The sequence below is a fragment of the Aspergillus neoniger genome (genome assembly GCF_003184625.1).
Source record: "Aspergillus neoniger CBS 115656 unplaced genomic scaffold BO87scaffold_17, whole genome shotgun sequence".
NCBI classification, from domain to species: Eukaryota; Fungi; Ascomycota; class Eurotiomycetes; order Eurotiales; family Aspergillaceae; genus Aspergillus; species Aspergillus neoniger.
Window position 1 is genome coordinate 67554 of NW_020291145.1, and position 16569 is coordinate 84122.

Below are 16569 nucleotides of genomic sequence, written 5' to 3' on the forward strand. Positions count from 1 at the left end.
ATTTTGCTTTTGAATAGAGTGTGTAATAGCCGCTCAGGCAAATCTTGCACCTCTATTCTCTATTCCTCTCCAGGCTGTCTGACGAGGGCTTTTATCTAGACGCCATTCAAGTCTCCTTGAATCGTCGTCATCTGTGGACAAGGGGGGAAACAAAAATAAGATGGCCTTTTCTTTTAGTTGCAGCGAGCAGGTAAACCAGATATATCAAATCGCATCTGACCAATACCTATAAATGACGAAAGAACTTGGAAATTAAATAAGATTGAAGACTATCCACAATAGAGTTTCAACGTGAGCTACATATCCACTCATTTGTGCTACACCTATTCATTATCATCTACGAGTGCGTCCACCGACTGAGGAATCAATTGTTAGAGCCATCCAACCACCGAGCCAGTTGCCTGGCCCGACCGGCGGCGTCCTCCAACGACACGTAACCGTCGGGGTTGCCCTTGGCAAAATCGATCAGGGTCCGCTGGACAGAACGGGCCCTGACTGGCACCTCCAGCTGCTCCTCCGACCACGTCCACTCTACGGCCTCCACCGTGTCCGTGGCATGGTGGTGAACCGAAATGGTCGCCGGGTTCTGGTAGGCATCCGCCTGCAGCGAGATGCCCGCAGGCGCCGACAATCGAATGGCTCCCGCTTCACAGTTCAGTGTCCACGAGAGCGATGGATCTCCCGGGAAAGGCTGACCTCGGGCAAAGTATGCTACTAGACTAGCCCCGCGGACTGTATAGGGAGATTCAGGCAGGGACCCTGTCGCCTGTTAGCGTACCGTGCAGCATTCATATTATCGCCGGCAGGCTTCTGGTCATACCATGCACACTCAGTAAATCCGGCACATCTGAGTCAACCTCTTCCACGAACTCCCGTGTCTGGGGATTACGAATGCGGATACGAGGCCGCTGGATTTGCGTACGCACTTCATCGGTTCCGACAACCACATTTCCCACGACCGATTGGACATAATCAATCACTATACTTATGTCAGTGCTAGTGTGCCACAGCTACTCTGAGCTCATTGCCAAGGGCTAGAACCAGAGGAAGAAGGGGTATCAGGACGAACTATGACCAAACCCAATGACGATGGGATTACCGCCCACTTCCTTCTGCGAGAAATACTTCAGACCCGGGGGCAGAAACTCTCGATCGAACGTGCCGCCAAAGCCACGGACCTCTGTGCTCAGCAGGCGACCCAGCTGGCCGGAGCGCAGGATCTCCTTGACTTTGAGCACGGCGGGGGCAAAGCGGCCTTGGAGGCCTACGGCCACCCGCGCCCCACTAGCACCCGCTACGGCGAGGAGGTCATCCACATGGGTCAGCGAGCTGGCAATGGGCCACTCAATATAGACAGACTTGCCGGCGCGAACACTGGCCAGCACGGTCTCATAATGCTTGTCGACGCGCGTATTGCAGATGACGAGATCGATGGCGGGATCGGCCGCCAGATCATCTGGGCTACCATAAGCTTTAACGATGGTCGGGTCCAGCTGGTAGGTCCGAATGGCGGATTCTGCAGCGGCCACACTGCTGTTGCAGAGAGCTGTGATCTGGTAGAGCTCTCGACCTGCAGTACTCTGGATTGCCGGCAGGTGGGCATCGGCCGCCCAGGAGGTGATGGCGGAGGATGACAAGCCGATCAAAGCAGTGCGAAGGGGGGTAGTGGACATATTGGCAGGAGAATGGAATTGCGGATGTACTATCTGTGTGGTTTCAAGACAACAATGGGTGTCCCTGCCCCCTGTTGGGGATGCATGATGCATAATATATAGTTAGAGACATTGTAGGGGTTGATAATATATCATGGTATTTTACAAATGCGGGGGGGGGGATTGATTAGAAATCAACAATGGCGCAATCCTTCGAACACATGCAAGATACGAATTAGGGTGGTAAGTTTCGCCGTCACAAGAGTAATACCACAATATAATCTTAGTTCAGTGCATTTATTCTGTCAGGCGTACATGGCCCATTCGGGAAGTAGGAAATACAAGAAGAGGGCGGAGAGGCGGCAAGGGGGGTGGTGGAAGGGGGTTGTTCGTTTCCGCTGCAGCGGATCGGTGGTTTTGTTGACGGCGGGCTTGAGCGGAGGTCACATTCCGCCCCGGTCATTACTTTATTATTATTAAGTTCCTGCTGTCCTCCCCGATCGGGTCGATCGCACTCTGAAGTCCCTTTTCAAGTTAAACTCGCACGAGGGGAGGGTTCCACCCTGCGACTTGCATATCCGATCGAATAGAATTCGATCGGAGAGGAAAGAGAGGCAGATCGATGGTTGATCTGGGAAGCTTGTCGGGATTCCGATCGGCGGGTCCGGGCCTAACAGCCTACTTTACGCCTGGCGCGTCATATGTGCTCTATGCAGAGTATAGTATAGTTAGTGCAGAGAATAAATCGTGATGACAGCATCTTTGCTGCCTTAGGATGCAGGGTTGGCGCTCGGGATGATTGAGATTCCAATCGGCTCCTGTCCCAATTTATCGGGTGCCTGAATTACCCGTGACCAGGTGCTGCCTCAGGCTGATCGGCTGGAAGCCCGAGACGTCAGGCGGCAGATGAGTCAGCCGTGGCCCAACGGCGTCCATGCTGAAAGGGGACTAGCGGGAGGTCGACAGAGGTCTGGCCCAGCGGGGAGAGCGGGGCAGGCCGCCAATGAGCAGGCAGGCGGACGGCGCAAAAAGCCGGTTTTGGCGGGTGGGAGATTCTCAGCGGCGGGTTCGGACGCCAGCCAGTCACACGTCGCTTAGTCGTTCCTGCTCCAACTGGATGTCGTCGTAGCAGTAAGTATCTAACAGTACTAGTAACTACTAACTAGCAGTAATGAAGTCGGCTTGCTATCTCCGAGTTCCCTTTCTTTGTGTCTCTCTCTCTCTCTCTCTCTCCATCTTCTTTTTCCTTTCCCTTTTTCCCTTCTCCCTTCTTCTATACTATCCCACCTCCCCTCCCCCCCTCCCCCCTACCCCCCTCTACTATTCCTCGCCCTGCCGCTAATTCCCCACATTCCTTCGTTTGGCCATCATCTTTCTTTTTTTTCTCCTTCTTCCTTCGTTTTCTTTTTCCGGCTGTGGCGCCTTGTTTTTCTTCCCCCCTTCACCTTCATCTTCCTCCTGTTCCTTCTCGGTTTCCCTCCGTCTTCCTCCCCTTCTTCCATCTTACGATATGCCAGCAGCGTCCCGTGAGTGATGGCGGCCTCCTTCCAGCACCCTGAGGCTGAGCGGGAGAGAATTCGAGATTTGTCCCGGTAAGTTAAATAATCATGGATCTCTCCGCCTTTTCCCCGAGAGGTTTAGAGCAGATCAGGATCAGCTCTGATCTGATCTGATCTGATCTGATCTGATCTAATACTCCCTGCAATGTCGATCATAACCACCCTTTTCTCCAATTCAACTGCGATATCATTACACAGTCTGACCGTCGTCGCGCTAGGTACTATTGCACCGTCGATCGTCCCGCCCTCCGTCTGGAAGCGGCCGCAGAGGAGACTCACTCTGCCGCCCATGGAGATACCTCCTCCTCCACCACCACTCCCGACGTCCGGCTGTCGTCCGATATCACTCTCACGGCGCTGGCTCAGCTGGCTGTCTTTCGCTTTGCCTGCAACCGCGCCTTTATCTCCATCATCGACGGCTCCAATCAATATCTGATCGCCGAAGCCACCAAATCCATCTCTTTGCGCGATAAGGATCAGCATGACCCCGATGATGGCATCTACCTGGGGGTCCGCACCCTCGACCTGATCTGGGGGGTCTGTCCGCATTCCATTGCCCTGTTCACCGGTCAGGATCCCTCCAAGGTCGTCGACTCCATCAACGTGACCGCCAATACCTCCCGTTACGTCGTCCGAGACTTTACCCAGGAGGAGTTCTTCAAAGATCGTCCCTATGTCACCGGATGGCCCTATTTCCGCTTCTACGCCGAGGTCCCGCTGTACAGTCCCGCTGGTCATGTTCTCGGTTCCTTTTGCGTCATCGACGATAAGCCTCGTTCCGACTTTGGGGATCGAGAGATCGCCTCCCTGCGTGAGGTGGCCGATGCCGTCACCCAGCACCTCGAACACGTTCGCATCTCCCATTCGCATCGCCGCGCCGAGAGTCTTGTCAAGGGTCTGACCAGCTTCGTGAAAGACCATCCCGCCTTTGACCCGACCGATGTGCCTGGACCTAGCCATGGGCCTACGCTGGTGCCCAGCACTGAGCCTGCACCCCCGCAGCCCCTGTCGTTAACCGACGACCCGTTGCGAGAGCCTCCCACGCAGCTCCAGTCCGCATCCTCCGAAATGACGGGCGAATTAACCTCTTTATTCTCCGCCGTCACTTGCTCCGAGATCACCGCCACCTCGACCTCCGTGAACGTACCGGGTCCACGCCCCGTCCCGGTCGCGGTCTCGGACGAGGCTCTTCCGCCCGACGGATCGGAGACGCACGATTCCAGCGTCGTGGTGTCCGACCACACCGAATATCCGGTCGTCTCAGTCATCGAACGCGAGGCCCGCTCCGAAAGCCTATTTCGCATCTTCACCCGCGCCAGCCTCACCCTGCGCGACTCGATGGATCTGGATGGTGTGGTGTTCCTGGATGCCAGTCGGTGTAACGCCGGAGTGTGAGTACCGTGTCCAACCCAAGGGTTGCAGAGGCGTATTAACGAAACAAGCAGTGTTCGCCCCGGCCTGCCCGGGTCCTGGGAGCCTCTCCCCACCACCGCCAATCCCGAGTTCCTCGCCGATCCCTACCCCAGTCCGGTCGACTTGCCCGGCGTGGGCTCCCTTTCCAACATATCAGAAAAGCCGTGTGAGGTGCTAGGAAGCGCCCAACAGGATGAGGTGAGCGCCAATCAACCCATCACGGAGGCTCTTCTCAACCAGATGATCGCCGCCTTCCCCCATGGTCAGTTCTTCAATCTGCAGGACTGGATTGACGAGGAGGGTGGTCAATCTCTGTCGCCTTCGCTAGAGGAGCGGTCGGAAGGAGATCATACCATGTCGAACATCTGCCGTCGACTGCGCCAGCATCTACCCGATGCCTACTGTGTGCTCTTCTACCCATTGTGGGACTGGAATCAATCACGCTGGCTGGCGGGTACCTTGGTCTGGACCCAGGCCAGCAATCGCGCACTGGGCGTCGACGAGCTACATTACTTTAAAGTGTTCGGAGACTCCATCATCTCCGAGGTGGCCCGCGTGGATTGGGCCAGCACCCAGCAGTCCAAGTCGGATTTCATCTCCTCCGTCAGCCACGAGCTCCGGTCGCCACTGCATGGTATCTTGGCCAGCGCAGAACTGCTGCAGACGACCCCACTGCATTCCAGTCAGGCTCACTGGATGAATATGGTCAAGAGCTGTGGGTTGACGCTGCTGGACACCCTGAACCACCTGTAAGTGTCTTGCCCGTTGACCGTTACCACACCACATCCTGCTAACTGCCAAACAGCCTGGACTTCGCCAAGATCAACAACTTGACGACGACGGAGGAGACCAGCCCCGACCAGTCCAAACCCAGCGTGACGAACCTTCTAACCGTGTTTGATCTCGGCGACCTTATCGAAGAGGTCACCGATGTTCAGTATACGGGCCAGCGATTGGCCCAAGCGGTGGCTCCCCTGACAGGGCGCCCAGCGCAGCCGATCTCTACACGGCCGGATGGGGAACTCACTGTCGTGGTGCGTGTGCAGGAGCGGAGCACGTGGAAGATACAGTCGGTCGCTGGTGCCTGGCGACGTATCGTCATGAACCTGCTGGGCAATTCGCTGAAATGGACCAAAGCCGGTTTTGTCGAGGTTTCGCTCTCCAAGGCCCGCCGCGAGTCCAATCCACACACAGTCTTGGCGCATCTGTCGGTCACTGACACAGGTTCGGGTATTAGTCCAGACTTCCTCCGGCACAAGCTCTTCTCTCCTTTTACGCAGGAAGACGCCTTGTCGGAGGGTCTCGGGCTGGGATTCAGCATTGTGCGCCAGCTGGTTGCCTCATTAGAAGGCCACATCGACGTACGCAGCGAGGTCGGCGTGGGCACTCAGGTCGATATCTACATTCCCGTGCATCCTAGTGCCGCTCAGGCGTCCCGTCGCGGCAGCCCGGACGAACTCGCCACGCCGCTGCCGCCTATGGCAGCCTGCCTGATTGGATTTGACGGTTATCCCAATCCGCGGGAGATCCCCACGGGCATCCTGCCAGCCGAAGCCAAACGCAAGCTGGCCATTCGGAGCTCGCTGACGTCGGTGCTCGTTCAGCAACCGGGCTGGACGCTGTCACTGGCCGAATCCTTGGACCGCGCGCAGGGCGACGTGGCCGTGGTTGAGCAGGGTGATCTGCACCCGACGCCAGACAAACCATCTCCCCTTGACGTGATGGTGCAGCGCGGTTTCAAATACTTCATTGTACTGGATAGCAACAAGCCGTTGCCGCAAATCGAGGCGCTGGCACCAAATGTTGTTCGGGTATCTCAACCGTAGGTCGACCTTATAACACCCTGTCGTGATCTGTCCAGACTAACAGTAGGATAGATTCGGACCCCAGAAATTTGACGACGCCATCCGGCAGGTGCAGACCCTGGCCCGTGAAGCTGCGCTCAATCGCCCGCCTTCACGGCCGGCACCGATGCCACTGCAACCCTCCCTGTCCGCATCACCCGGTCTGACGCCACCAAGTGCCCCAGATTCGGCCATTGATTTCGCCTCTCCCTGTACGCCCCTGGAGCCCGCACATTCTCATCCGCCCAGTAAGGCTCCCAAGGACATACATGTTCTCATCGTAGATGACAACGACATCAATCTAAAGGTTTGTCGAGAATCCTGCCAAAAGTTCCCTGCATGACATGACTAATTTTGGTCCATAGATTCTGGCGACGTTCATTCGAAAGATTGGTTGCAGCTACGATACTGCCTCCAACGGACTACTTGCCCTGAACACGTACAAGGAAGCCACGCGGCGCCACGATCTCATCTTGATGGGTAAGACACCTCTCCCTGTCTCAGCACCCGGAGTACAACTGACCGTATTGAACAGACATTTCAATGCCCGTGATGGACGGCATCGTCGCGACGGACCACATCCGACGATACGAAAAGAAGAACGGCGTCATTCCCTCGCGCATCATCGCCGTGACGGGCTTGGGGTCGGCAGACCGCCAGCAACAAGCGCTGTCGGCGGGGGTGGATGAATATTTGGTCAAGCCCGTGTCCCTGCACGGGCTGAAGAAAATGATGCGGATTTCATGATGACGACTCTTGCACGATACCTCTTCTCCTCATGGTTTTGTACAAAAGCATACCTCCTGTGGGGCCCTTGGGGTACCCCTTAGTGTGTGATATATTCTTCCAGTAGACAAATGTATATACGAAGATTTTTCCTGGATGGCTGGGATGCATGATGCATGATGCAGTCGATGATGCGTCAATAGATCTGAAATTCTGGCCTCCGTTTGCTGTGGGTGTGAGTCCCCAGGTTGCTTTAGGGTCGTAATTAGCCAGCACGTAGCTGGTTTTCGGGGCGGAATCCCGGATAGCCCGGCAATATGATTACCCGATCGAAAACCATCACTGTGGTGTGCTATTCATTGTAAGCAGAAGTAGTAGCAAAGTACCGGGTCTATTATATTCTTGTGAGAACCAGTTGCTGCTAAGTATCATACCTAGTGTTGTTCTATACTAGTTGCCAGACGAGCGTGCGAAGAGAAATAGCGCAACTGTCCCATAGTAGTTTATTATATATTTTTCCATTGCTAACCGTCGGCACAAGCAGTAGTACTACTAGTAATAACCAAAGGCAGAACTTCAAATAACTCTGGATCAACAGTTCAGAAGTTTCTCTGTGTATTACTATCCATGTTACTCTGTTAGAACACTTGTATATATGTAAGAAACGCAGTATTTTCGTTTCACCACATGAGAATTCAGCGGTCGGAAATACCATATTTCTTCAAACAGAGTATGCTAGTGTTACTATGGAAAAAAAAAAAAAAAAAAAAAAAAGATAGCAGCGGTCCACTTGCCAGCCATTAGGAATTGTCTATTATATAGTCGCTGCGCTTGGACCATAATCGGGATTGTATACTATGCATAAACTATCACACGGCTCTTACAGCTCCATAATGAGATACTTTCTACGTCCTCCACGGTCCTGCTCTACGCTAGAATACCTTCAGGTCGAGACCAAAAGTGTACACAATTTTTTGGCCGGCATCAGTGGCGCAACAGGCTGATCAAGACATGCCGCGAACGTGCAGCAGGCTGATCTCTTGATAGTATCCGACGCATTTGACAGTCGAGAGCAAACTCCAGTCTAGTGCTCCTGCACATGTAAGAATCAAAGAGAGAGCTCCGTACAAGTAGACCTTGAGTCGTATCTTCACCCAGGGCGAGATCCCCACTGGGGGCAATCCTAGATGGCTTAATGGCCTGCATGTGTTCGGCCTGGGTATAGCCATCTGGTTGGAAGTTCGGCGGAGGTGAAGGTCGGCCTCCGCTTTTGTCGAAGAGTCGAAAATCCGAAGAGTAGCTCTATCCGACCGTCAGGTGTCTAAGAACCACCGCCCACTGGCAGATGGTGCTTATATGCTTATGATACCTGGAAGATGGTATCTGCGACGGTCAAGAACCCCCCTCAACGTATGCAGACCGATCCGCGGGCAGGACAGCATCCCGCAACATGGCCTGGTGCAAGGGGCCCAGCCCCCAATCACCTGACCAGTCCACCATGCGCCGTCCGTTCTTGAAGTGCTCCGCCAAATGATCTGCGCGTGCTGCCCACGTTGGCAGGATTAGCTGGCAAAATCCACAGCGGCTTTGCACATCATTCGGCACGACGCGACAAGCCTCCACACGTAAGGCAGGGACCGTGGTACAGTGATGAAACTTGCGAAAGTGCTGGATCAAATGGTCTTTACGCCGAAAGGAACGTTCTGATAGCGGGCGATCCGCACACACGTCGAACTCATGGGTCGAAAAATGAGATTCGGTCAGTGGAGAGGCTCCGCAGAAATCGCATTGTAATACCTCCGAGCCAGCCAGATCCAGAACGCCCGATCCCACGCTACAGATCCAGGATTCCAACGACAGGTGTACGCTCTTTTCATGACGGACCCAATCATGCTTTTTCCTGAACGCATCCACACAGAAGGTACACTGAAACGGGCTACCCGCGGCCGACTGACGCCTGGGCCGTCTGCGACGGGAATGGGATCGCGGCCGCCCATCCGATAGGGGGAACGGCAGAAAGCTCTCCGACTGATGACTCCAGGCGGATGAGAAGCTCCCGGACGACGCCTGCGACGGTTCACTGTCGATACTCGAAATAGAGGATGCGAAGTGGTGAGAACTGGGACTCGCGCCGCCAGGTGTGCTGGGATTATCCCAGGCGGCATCAGTGCCGGCGGCGGCAATAGCTTGCTGAATAGCCGACTCTGATACGGGTTCTTGGTCTGGTGGTGATCGCTGCCAGCGTTCCATTGGAGTCAGGGCCGCCGATCGGGAAATGGGCATTGGGGAGCCGCTGCGGAAGATCTGACTCGGTCGGGAGGTGCGGTGAACCATACGATGGCGCCGTCTGGCATTGGCAAACCAGGTGGAGATCTGCTTCTCGGTGAGGCCGGTCTGCTGAGCAAATGCTGCCTTCTGTTCATCTGTGGGATACGGAGCATGCTGGTTCCGATAGAGCCAATCCCGCAATACTTTGGCACCTTTTCGGGAAAACCGTGGCCTGTGCTGTCCGTCCTCTTCCTTTCTTTCCTGGTCATGTGACGATTGCGCCTGGCCATTCTGTGAATCCGATAATGCGTGTGAGGTAGAATTCAGTTCCTCTCTAGTCCACTCGGTGACGCCATGCATATGATTGAATACGGGAAAGACGGTTTCGAAGCCGGCAGGGTGGCGCTTCTCGCCGCGGGCGAGGCTGCATTCGCGGAAGAGGGCGACGCAACTGGAACAGGATGTCACGGGGTTCGGATTGGCCGGGGTGGTGCGAATGATGAGGCACTGCAGTCGGTGCTGTTGACAGTACATGCAGGGGACAGGGGGACGATATGCGCCAGCGAGCCACTGAGAGACATTGACAAAGTCATCGGGCGGGGAAATGATCGTTGTGTCGTTAGTGGAATCCGGCTGCGTCGACCAAAGGTTGTCGCTGGAAAGCATCTCCAGTGAGCTCCAGTCATCCTGCAACTGAGGAGTCATAGATGAGAGAGCCTCCGCGTCTACCACGCCCGGGAGGGCATCTGGGTAGACGGAGGGCAGCCATTGCGCCCAGTGGTCGTCGTCGGTGGATGGTGGGGGAGCGTCGGAGGAGTTGGCCATGACGTGGGGAGGGAGGTAAGCTGGGGACGAGCCGCCTGAAGAAAAATTTAAGAAGAGTGGACTATGGGGAATGCCATAGTGAAGGCATAGAAGGCAGTCCACAAGACAAGAGAGCAGGGAAGTTACACATAAGAAGGAAGAGGGGAAGATGGAGGAGAGATGGAGAAGAAGGGAAAGGCTACCCTTTGGGAAGGCGGGGACAGAAAAGGGTAGCTTATTTCACCGCCTTCTATGTTCAGGGGGGAAGTCGGTGAATTCAGCCGGTGATTGGCCTGATAGACAAGGCTTTTGAGTCACCACATGACTAATCTCCACCAACTTCGCCCCGATGTTAGTAAGTAGTTACTAGATCATATCATCAACAACAATTGCTCAAGGATTTTTCAGGTCTATTCTTTCACTCTATATATCCTCTCCTCCACGTGTACATAGTGCCTAACCATGTTGTCTCTATCTATTTACAAAATTGCTGGATAAACTGCCCCAGAATCTCCCGCAGCTCCCGCATACTGTCCACCTCCACCCATTCTTCGCGCGAGTGCAAGCCTGCCCCCGATGGGCCAAACACCACGCTTGGGGTCCCTGCCTCAGTGAGTAATGCGGCATCACACCAGAACGGAGCACTTTGGACCCGGGGAGGTTGTCCGACAACCTCGGTGCCCAGCTGGACCAATTGCTGCACCACGGGATGATCCTTGGGAACATGCTGGCTGGGGCGCCAAAGCGTGATGCGCGGCTCTCGATACTGGAAGTCGGGATGCTCGTCACTTATTCGCTTTAGGATGGCACCCAGCTCAGCCAGGATCATCTCATTGGTCTGCACCGGCACAGTGCGGTATTCCAGAGTCAGTGTGCAGCTGGCAGGGTACGAGGAGACTTCTTCTCCGCCCTGGATGACTCCACAGTGCAGTGACCCCGGTCCTAGCACCGGGTCAATGGGCAGTTGCGTCTGATACTCACGCAATGCCTGGAGCAGGTGCCCCATGTTCAAGATGGCGTCCACCCCATCGGCTGGCTGGGACCCGTGGGCCGCTCGGCCCAAAATCTCCACTTCTACCCACACAAAGCCCTTGTGCGCGTGCGCGATGGCCATGTTAGTCGGCTCGAGGACGATCCCCGCATCAGCCCGCCAGCCTGCCGCAATCACGTCCTGGGTGCCCTGCGAAGCATCTTCTTCGTCTGCTACCGCTGCGACCATCACGTCTCCAGCCAGTCGTTGCTCTCGGGCCACGAGAAGGGCTGAGAGCCCGGCCGCCAGACCACCCTTCATATCCAACGTGCCGCGACCAAACACGGCCTCCTTTCCATCTTTCACCCCCAAATGGCCTGTGAGTGCATCGCCATCATAGGTGGTCAGACTGACTGTATCGACATGTCCGTTCAACATGACGGACGCTCCTCCGCCGGAGCCGCGGATAATGCCCACCACCGAAGGTCGTCCGGGCGCCGTCTCGATGCGATGGTGCTCGATGGCACGATGGGCGAACCAGGCACAGAGGTAGTTGGTGATGGCTGATTCTCCAGCGCCCTGTGTCTTGGACAACGTGGGATTGGAGGAATTGATCCGCGTGAGCACCTGTGTCAGTGCCACCGGATCATCCCCGGAGACATCCATTGGGACCTCGTAGGGACGAGAGCCCTCCGTGCTGAGGAGCAGGATGACGGAATCTGGGGAAAAGAAAGTCGAGGTCGGTGAAGCCTCCGCCTTCAGCCGGTGGATGGCAGCCAGGGAAGCAGCACCACAAGGACCGGAGTCGATGGATTGGGCAGCCAGGTCTTGCACGGCGCAGTGGCTCTCCCAGTCCGAAATGGTGAGACTAACGTCGACTAGCTGCCGCAGCAGGGGCCAGGCGGCGGACGATACCGTGCCGCAGTTCATGCCGGCCATGATGCTGGGACTAGTGATGACGGAGCTTGGATGGCCTTGTTGCAAGCTGTGCGTCAGGCTAGGCGCTGTATCCGGCTCCACGGCCACGACGGTGGCGGGCGTGTCGCGCGACTTATAGTATGTGGCGACAGCTTCCGCGAAGGAGCCCACGCCCACCGGGGCCACGACGAGGCTGTTCTGCAGGCCCAGGGCGTGCAGCTGGGCGTCGGCTTCCTGGAGCAAGGTGGCATAGCCCTCCACCACCCAGGCCGGGATCTCTTCGTAGCCTTCTAGCGCCGTATCCTGCACCAGGATGCCCTGGGACATTTGGTTGGCGGCCTTGGCAGCGGTCTCGACGGCGTGGTCATAGTCCCCGTCCACCACTTTGACTTCGGCTCCCTCGGAGCGGATCTTTTCCCGAGTGTAGGCGTGCATTGTGCACGGGACGTAGATGTGACATTGGAGCGACATCTGCCGGGCGACGCGAGCCACAGCACGGCCATGGTTGCCCTCGGTGGCCGCGAGCAGGGTAATCGGCGCGGACTGTGCGCGCACCCGCTCGATCAAGGTGTCAACTGGTGTACCCTCTGGTAACTGTACAAACGAGCGGATGGCCTGGTAGATGGCCCAGGAGGCCCCCAGGACTTTAAAAGAGGGTAAACCGAAGCGGTTGCTCTCCTGCTTGAGGTAGACAGCACGCACTCCTAGTTCCTCAGCCACAGCGGGCAGCGGCACCAGCGGGCTCGGCGCATAGCCGGGGAATCGTTGGTGGAAGGCCAGCGCCCCCGGGGAGGCCGCCGAGGTGGTCGTGGACGAGCTGTGATTCACGTAGATCGGCCTGCGGAAAGTGGACATTATGATGAGATTTCTTTTGAATTCTCATCTATCCCACTGACTGGATGGTGCGCTTCCATATATAACGGGCGGGGAAAAAGACTTTCATTCCCGGTTGCCGAGAAGGGATGCGCCCTCTCGCGACAAACCCTCATTTTACTTGTCCCCAGAAGGCGCAGAGGCAAACCCGGAAACGGAATTCCTCCCTCGTTTCGAAAGCAATGTATTTCGTACTGGGTATAAGACTCGACCTGTACCAGCAAACTGGTAGAGTCCAGTAACTACTACAGCTGCGCCTCTACGCTCCGAAGATGTTTGGCCGTACACTTACCCGCCAGTTGTCGCGCCCGGCCTGGCGCCGTTGGCTGTCCACCGCGTCGGGTTCAGGCCTTCGCATCAACTCGGATCGCCTCATGGAGACTCTCCATCAAACATGTGAATGGGGAGCTGCCCATCGCTACGGCGAGTAAGTGATGCGCCCGTTGGAAACTTCCCCAGTCTCTGTTGAGATGGAATATACAAGCTGACCACTGAATGGCAGAGGTTCGACAGAGACCGGTATGGCTCGACTATGCCTGACTGACGAGGATGCCAAAGTGCGCCATTGGCTGCGGGAAGAAGTTGAGAAGCTGGACTGTACAGTGACGGTCGACCAGATGGGCAACATGTTTGCCAGACAGCGAGGGTCCCTGGGCTCTCCCGCGCCTATGACGGCCATGGGCAGCCATCTCGACACTCAGCCCCGAGGTGGTCGCTATGACGGGATTCTGGGTGTTCTCGCAGCCCTGGAGGTATTGCGCACCATGAAGGAGAATGGATTCCGAACCAACTTTGACATCGGATTGGTTAACTGGACCAAGTACGTCTTAACTCCTGCATACTCATTGATGTTACACCATCATTCTAACCACTGGCACACAGTGAGGAAGGTGCTCGGTTCCCCAAGTCCATGTGCTCCTCCGGTGTCTGGGCTGGAGAAATCCCCCTAGAAAAAGCCTGGGGACTGACAGACATCTACAACCCGGCCGTGACCCTGCGCTCAGAGTTGGAGCGCCACGGCTTCCTCGGTTCGGTGGCCTGCTCCCATGACTCAGCTACTGGATATCCGCTCGGTGCTCATTTCGAGCTCCACATCGAACAGGGACCTATCCTCGAGGAGGCGGGCAAGTCTGTAGGTATCGTGCGTGGAGCGCAGGGATACCGGTGGTTCACCATAACGGTGGGTGGTCGTGATGCCCACACCGGAACGACACCCCTGGCAGCGCGGCGGGATCCCGTTCTCGCTGCGTCCAAGATGATCGTGGCCTCCAATGCCATTGCCAAACGACATGGCGCACTCGCCTCCACGGGTGTGATGAAGCTGCCTCGCAGTTCCTCCACCAACACAGTTGCCTCCAAAGTGACCTTCACCCTGGACATCCGCCATCCCCAGGACGCTGTGGTGCACGCGGTGCAGGACGAATGTCTGGAGGCGTTTGCTGAAATTGCGCAGGAGGACGGCAAGGGCGTCTCGCTGGACTGGACGCTGGATACTGATTCTGCGGCTGTCAAGTTCGACGAGCACTGCATCACCGCTATCCAGGATGCAGCCACGCAGCTGGTCGGAAAGGACCAATGGATGCAATTGACTAGTGGAGCGGGCCACGATAGTGTTTATACTAGTCGGCATTGTCCCACAGCGATGATCTTTGTGCCGTGCAAGGAGGGTGTCAGTCATCATCCCGAGGAGTATTGTAGCCCGGCTGATTGGTAAGTGTGTTGTTGTTGTTGTGCTTATATTGTTTCTGACTCTTCTATGTAGTGCTCTCGGTACTCAGACGCTGCTGGAGGCTGTGGTCAACTATGATCGCATGAGAGGGGATCTTTCCAAGGCCTAGAATGATGGCTAACACAGTCACACTTTTGCTACCTTGTGGCGTACCCTTTAGTATACATTTCCGAATCCTTTCTCGGCTGTTTTAGGTTATAGACATCTTATTCAAATTCTTTAGTTTATATGTAATAATAGTATCACAACCAATACTATGTACAACCCCTCAAGCACTCTTGGTCAATCGCTCATATCATGGTGTCAACACCTTTTAACTCCGGTCTAGATGCTCCAAGATCCAATCTACCTCGTCCTTTGCCGTGGTGAGAGCATGCTCGGGGCTATACCGAGGCCGCCAGCCAAACTGTCGACCATGCTGCGCATCCAGCACACATCTACCAACATCAGTACAAGTACATCTCGCCAGCATCAATTCTTCGGAAACTTACCCTCCGCCCAGTTCCACAGGCACAAAGCCCTTCGGACGACTCAGCGCCTCGCCTATCTCCTCCAGGACAGCATCATTGGCATCCCCCACCGTAGCATCCTCAATCACTCCTCGTTCCGCCAGCCTTTGTGCCATAGCACTATACAAATCATCCCAAGCCACTGTGCCGGAAGCAGCCAAGTAGTACCCTTGTCGACCCGAATCCAGCGTTTCCTCTAGGAGCATTTTCCGAAGCAGATCCAGATACAGACCGACGGTGTCCTGGATATGAGCGACGGGCCAGACCTATGCCACATTAGCCTTAAGTTAGAGTAAGATTCAAAACAAGACGAGGAACAAATGCATACAGGCCGTCCCGAATCCACACGATACACACGCTTCGCCTTGAGGGCTGCCTTGACAATCGCGACCGTCTGGATGGAGATGCGGTTCCCGAACCCTTCTCCTGGTCCGTAGACCACACACGGAATGAAGATGTAGCTGCGTACTCCATGTGCTTCTGCCGTAGCAATTACGGTATTATTAGCTTCCAAAGCCTAGACTCAGTAAGTATATAGACAATTGTGAAGATACAGAAAAAGAGATGGCACTCACTGGCCCAAGCCACGGATGCGACGGCTTCGCAGTCCTCTGCATTTCATACAGTCCTGGATCAGCGTCCGAGAATGCACGATCGGTCGGATGTCCAGCATGACTGCTGAATAGCTTAGCACCAGAAGTATGCAAGAAATGGACGGTTTTCCCAGTGCGCTCGCGCACTTGGCCCAGAGCCTGGATCATGGGTATCTGAGTGCAGGCGCTGGCGGCGTCGATAAGGAAATAAATGATGGAGATTTCATGGTCGACGATGGTCTGGATAATGTTCTGGTCGCCATCGAGGTTTATGTATAACGGAGTCGCGCCGTATTGCTGCACAGCTTGGCTTTGTTGCTCAGTTCGCACGAGAGCATACAGGGTGCCGTGGGAGGGCAGTTGGGCTGTTTGCCAGCGGGAAAGGAGAGTTCCTCCCAGGTAGCCAGAGGCTCCGGTAATTAGGATGTTGTGGGAATGATTGGTAGTCATGTTGATGTACTTGGAAACATGCAATGGCTGGTACGTGGTTGTAGTTGGGTTGCTGCTTATTTTATACTCGCTGGAAGTTGGTGATGGAATCCCGATTGGTAAGAGATTCCCGCCACTGAGTAATCCGCCATCAACATGAGCCAACATGAGTCACCCTAAGTCTATCTCACGACTCACGATTTATAAGATATCATTTGCCAAATCCTACTTAACTAGGTAAAGAATAATAAGCAATATATTTCATTACTCTTATCGGTATTT

At 55.4% G+C, this 16569-nt stretch overlaps 5 protein-coding genes across 5 annotated transcripts; 2 read left to right on the forward strand and 3 right to left on the reverse strand.

Annotated features, from left to right (window-relative positions):
* Window positions 1-338: 338 nt before the first annotated feature.
* On the reverse strand, window positions 339-1742 carry BO87DRAFT_376757 (Gfo/Idh/MocA family protein). Its single transcript, XM_025623381.1, has 3 exons — window positions 1070-1742; window positions 821-979; window positions 339-759 (listed from the first exon to the last, which is right to left on the reverse strand). Exons 1-3 carry the CDS (start codon window positions 1671-1673, stop codon window positions 365-367), a joined length of 1158 nt encoding a protein of 385 aa, XP_025479372.1. The 5' UTR covers window positions 1674-1742; the 3' UTR covers window positions 339-364.
* A 1209-nt stretch (window positions 1743-2951) lies between these two features.
* Window positions 2952-7359, forward strand: BO87DRAFT_376758 (sensor histidine kinase). The gene is made up of 7 exons (XM_025623382.1): window positions 2952-3244; window positions 3430-4602; window positions 4654-5373; window positions 5430-6446; window positions 6502-6775; window positions 6834-6948; window positions 7004-7359. The coding sequence occupies exons 1-7, from the start codon at window positions 3186-3188 to the stop codon at window positions 7213-7215; spliced, it is 3570 nt and encodes a 1189-aa protein (XP_025479373.1). The 5' UTR covers window positions 2952-3185; the 3' UTR covers window positions 7216-7359.
* A 1227-nt stretch (window positions 7360-8586) lies between these two features.
* On the reverse strand, window positions 8587-13009 carry BO87DRAFT_386878 (uncharacterized protein; the record flags this gene model as incomplete). Its single annotated transcript, XM_025624779.1, has 2 exons — window positions 8587-10322; window positions 10750-13009. 2 exons carry the CDS (start codon window positions 13007-13009, stop codon window positions 8587-8589), a joined length of 3996 nt encoding a protein of 1331 aa, XP_025479374.1.
* Window positions 13010-13154: 145 nt separating this feature from the next.
* Window positions 13155-14975, forward strand: BO87DRAFT_58617 (M20 family metallo-hydrolase). Its single transcript, XM_025629406.1, has 4 exons — window positions 13155-13454; window positions 13530-13847; window positions 13910-14737; window positions 14790-14975. The coding sequence occupies exons 1-4, from the start codon at window positions 13300-13302 to the stop codon at window positions 14863-14865; spliced, it is 1377 nt and encodes a 458-aa protein (XP_025479375.1). The 5' UTR covers window positions 13155-13299; the 3' UTR covers window positions 14866-14975.
* Window positions 14976-14999: 24 nt separating this feature from the next.
* BO87DRAFT_406915 (NAD dependent epimerase/dehydratase family protein) lies at window positions 15000-16336 on the reverse strand. Its single transcript, XM_025626031.1, has 4 exons — window positions 15841-16336; window positions 15594-15782; window positions 15248-15531; window positions 15000-15193 (listed from the first exon to the last, which is right to left on the reverse strand). The coding sequence occupies exons 1-4, from the start codon at window positions 16306-16308 to the stop codon at window positions 15070-15072; spliced, it is 1065 nt and encodes a 354-aa protein (XP_025479376.1). The 5' UTR covers window positions 16309-16336; the 3' UTR covers window positions 15000-15069.
* Between the last annotated feature and the right edge of the window lie 233 nt (window positions 16337-16569).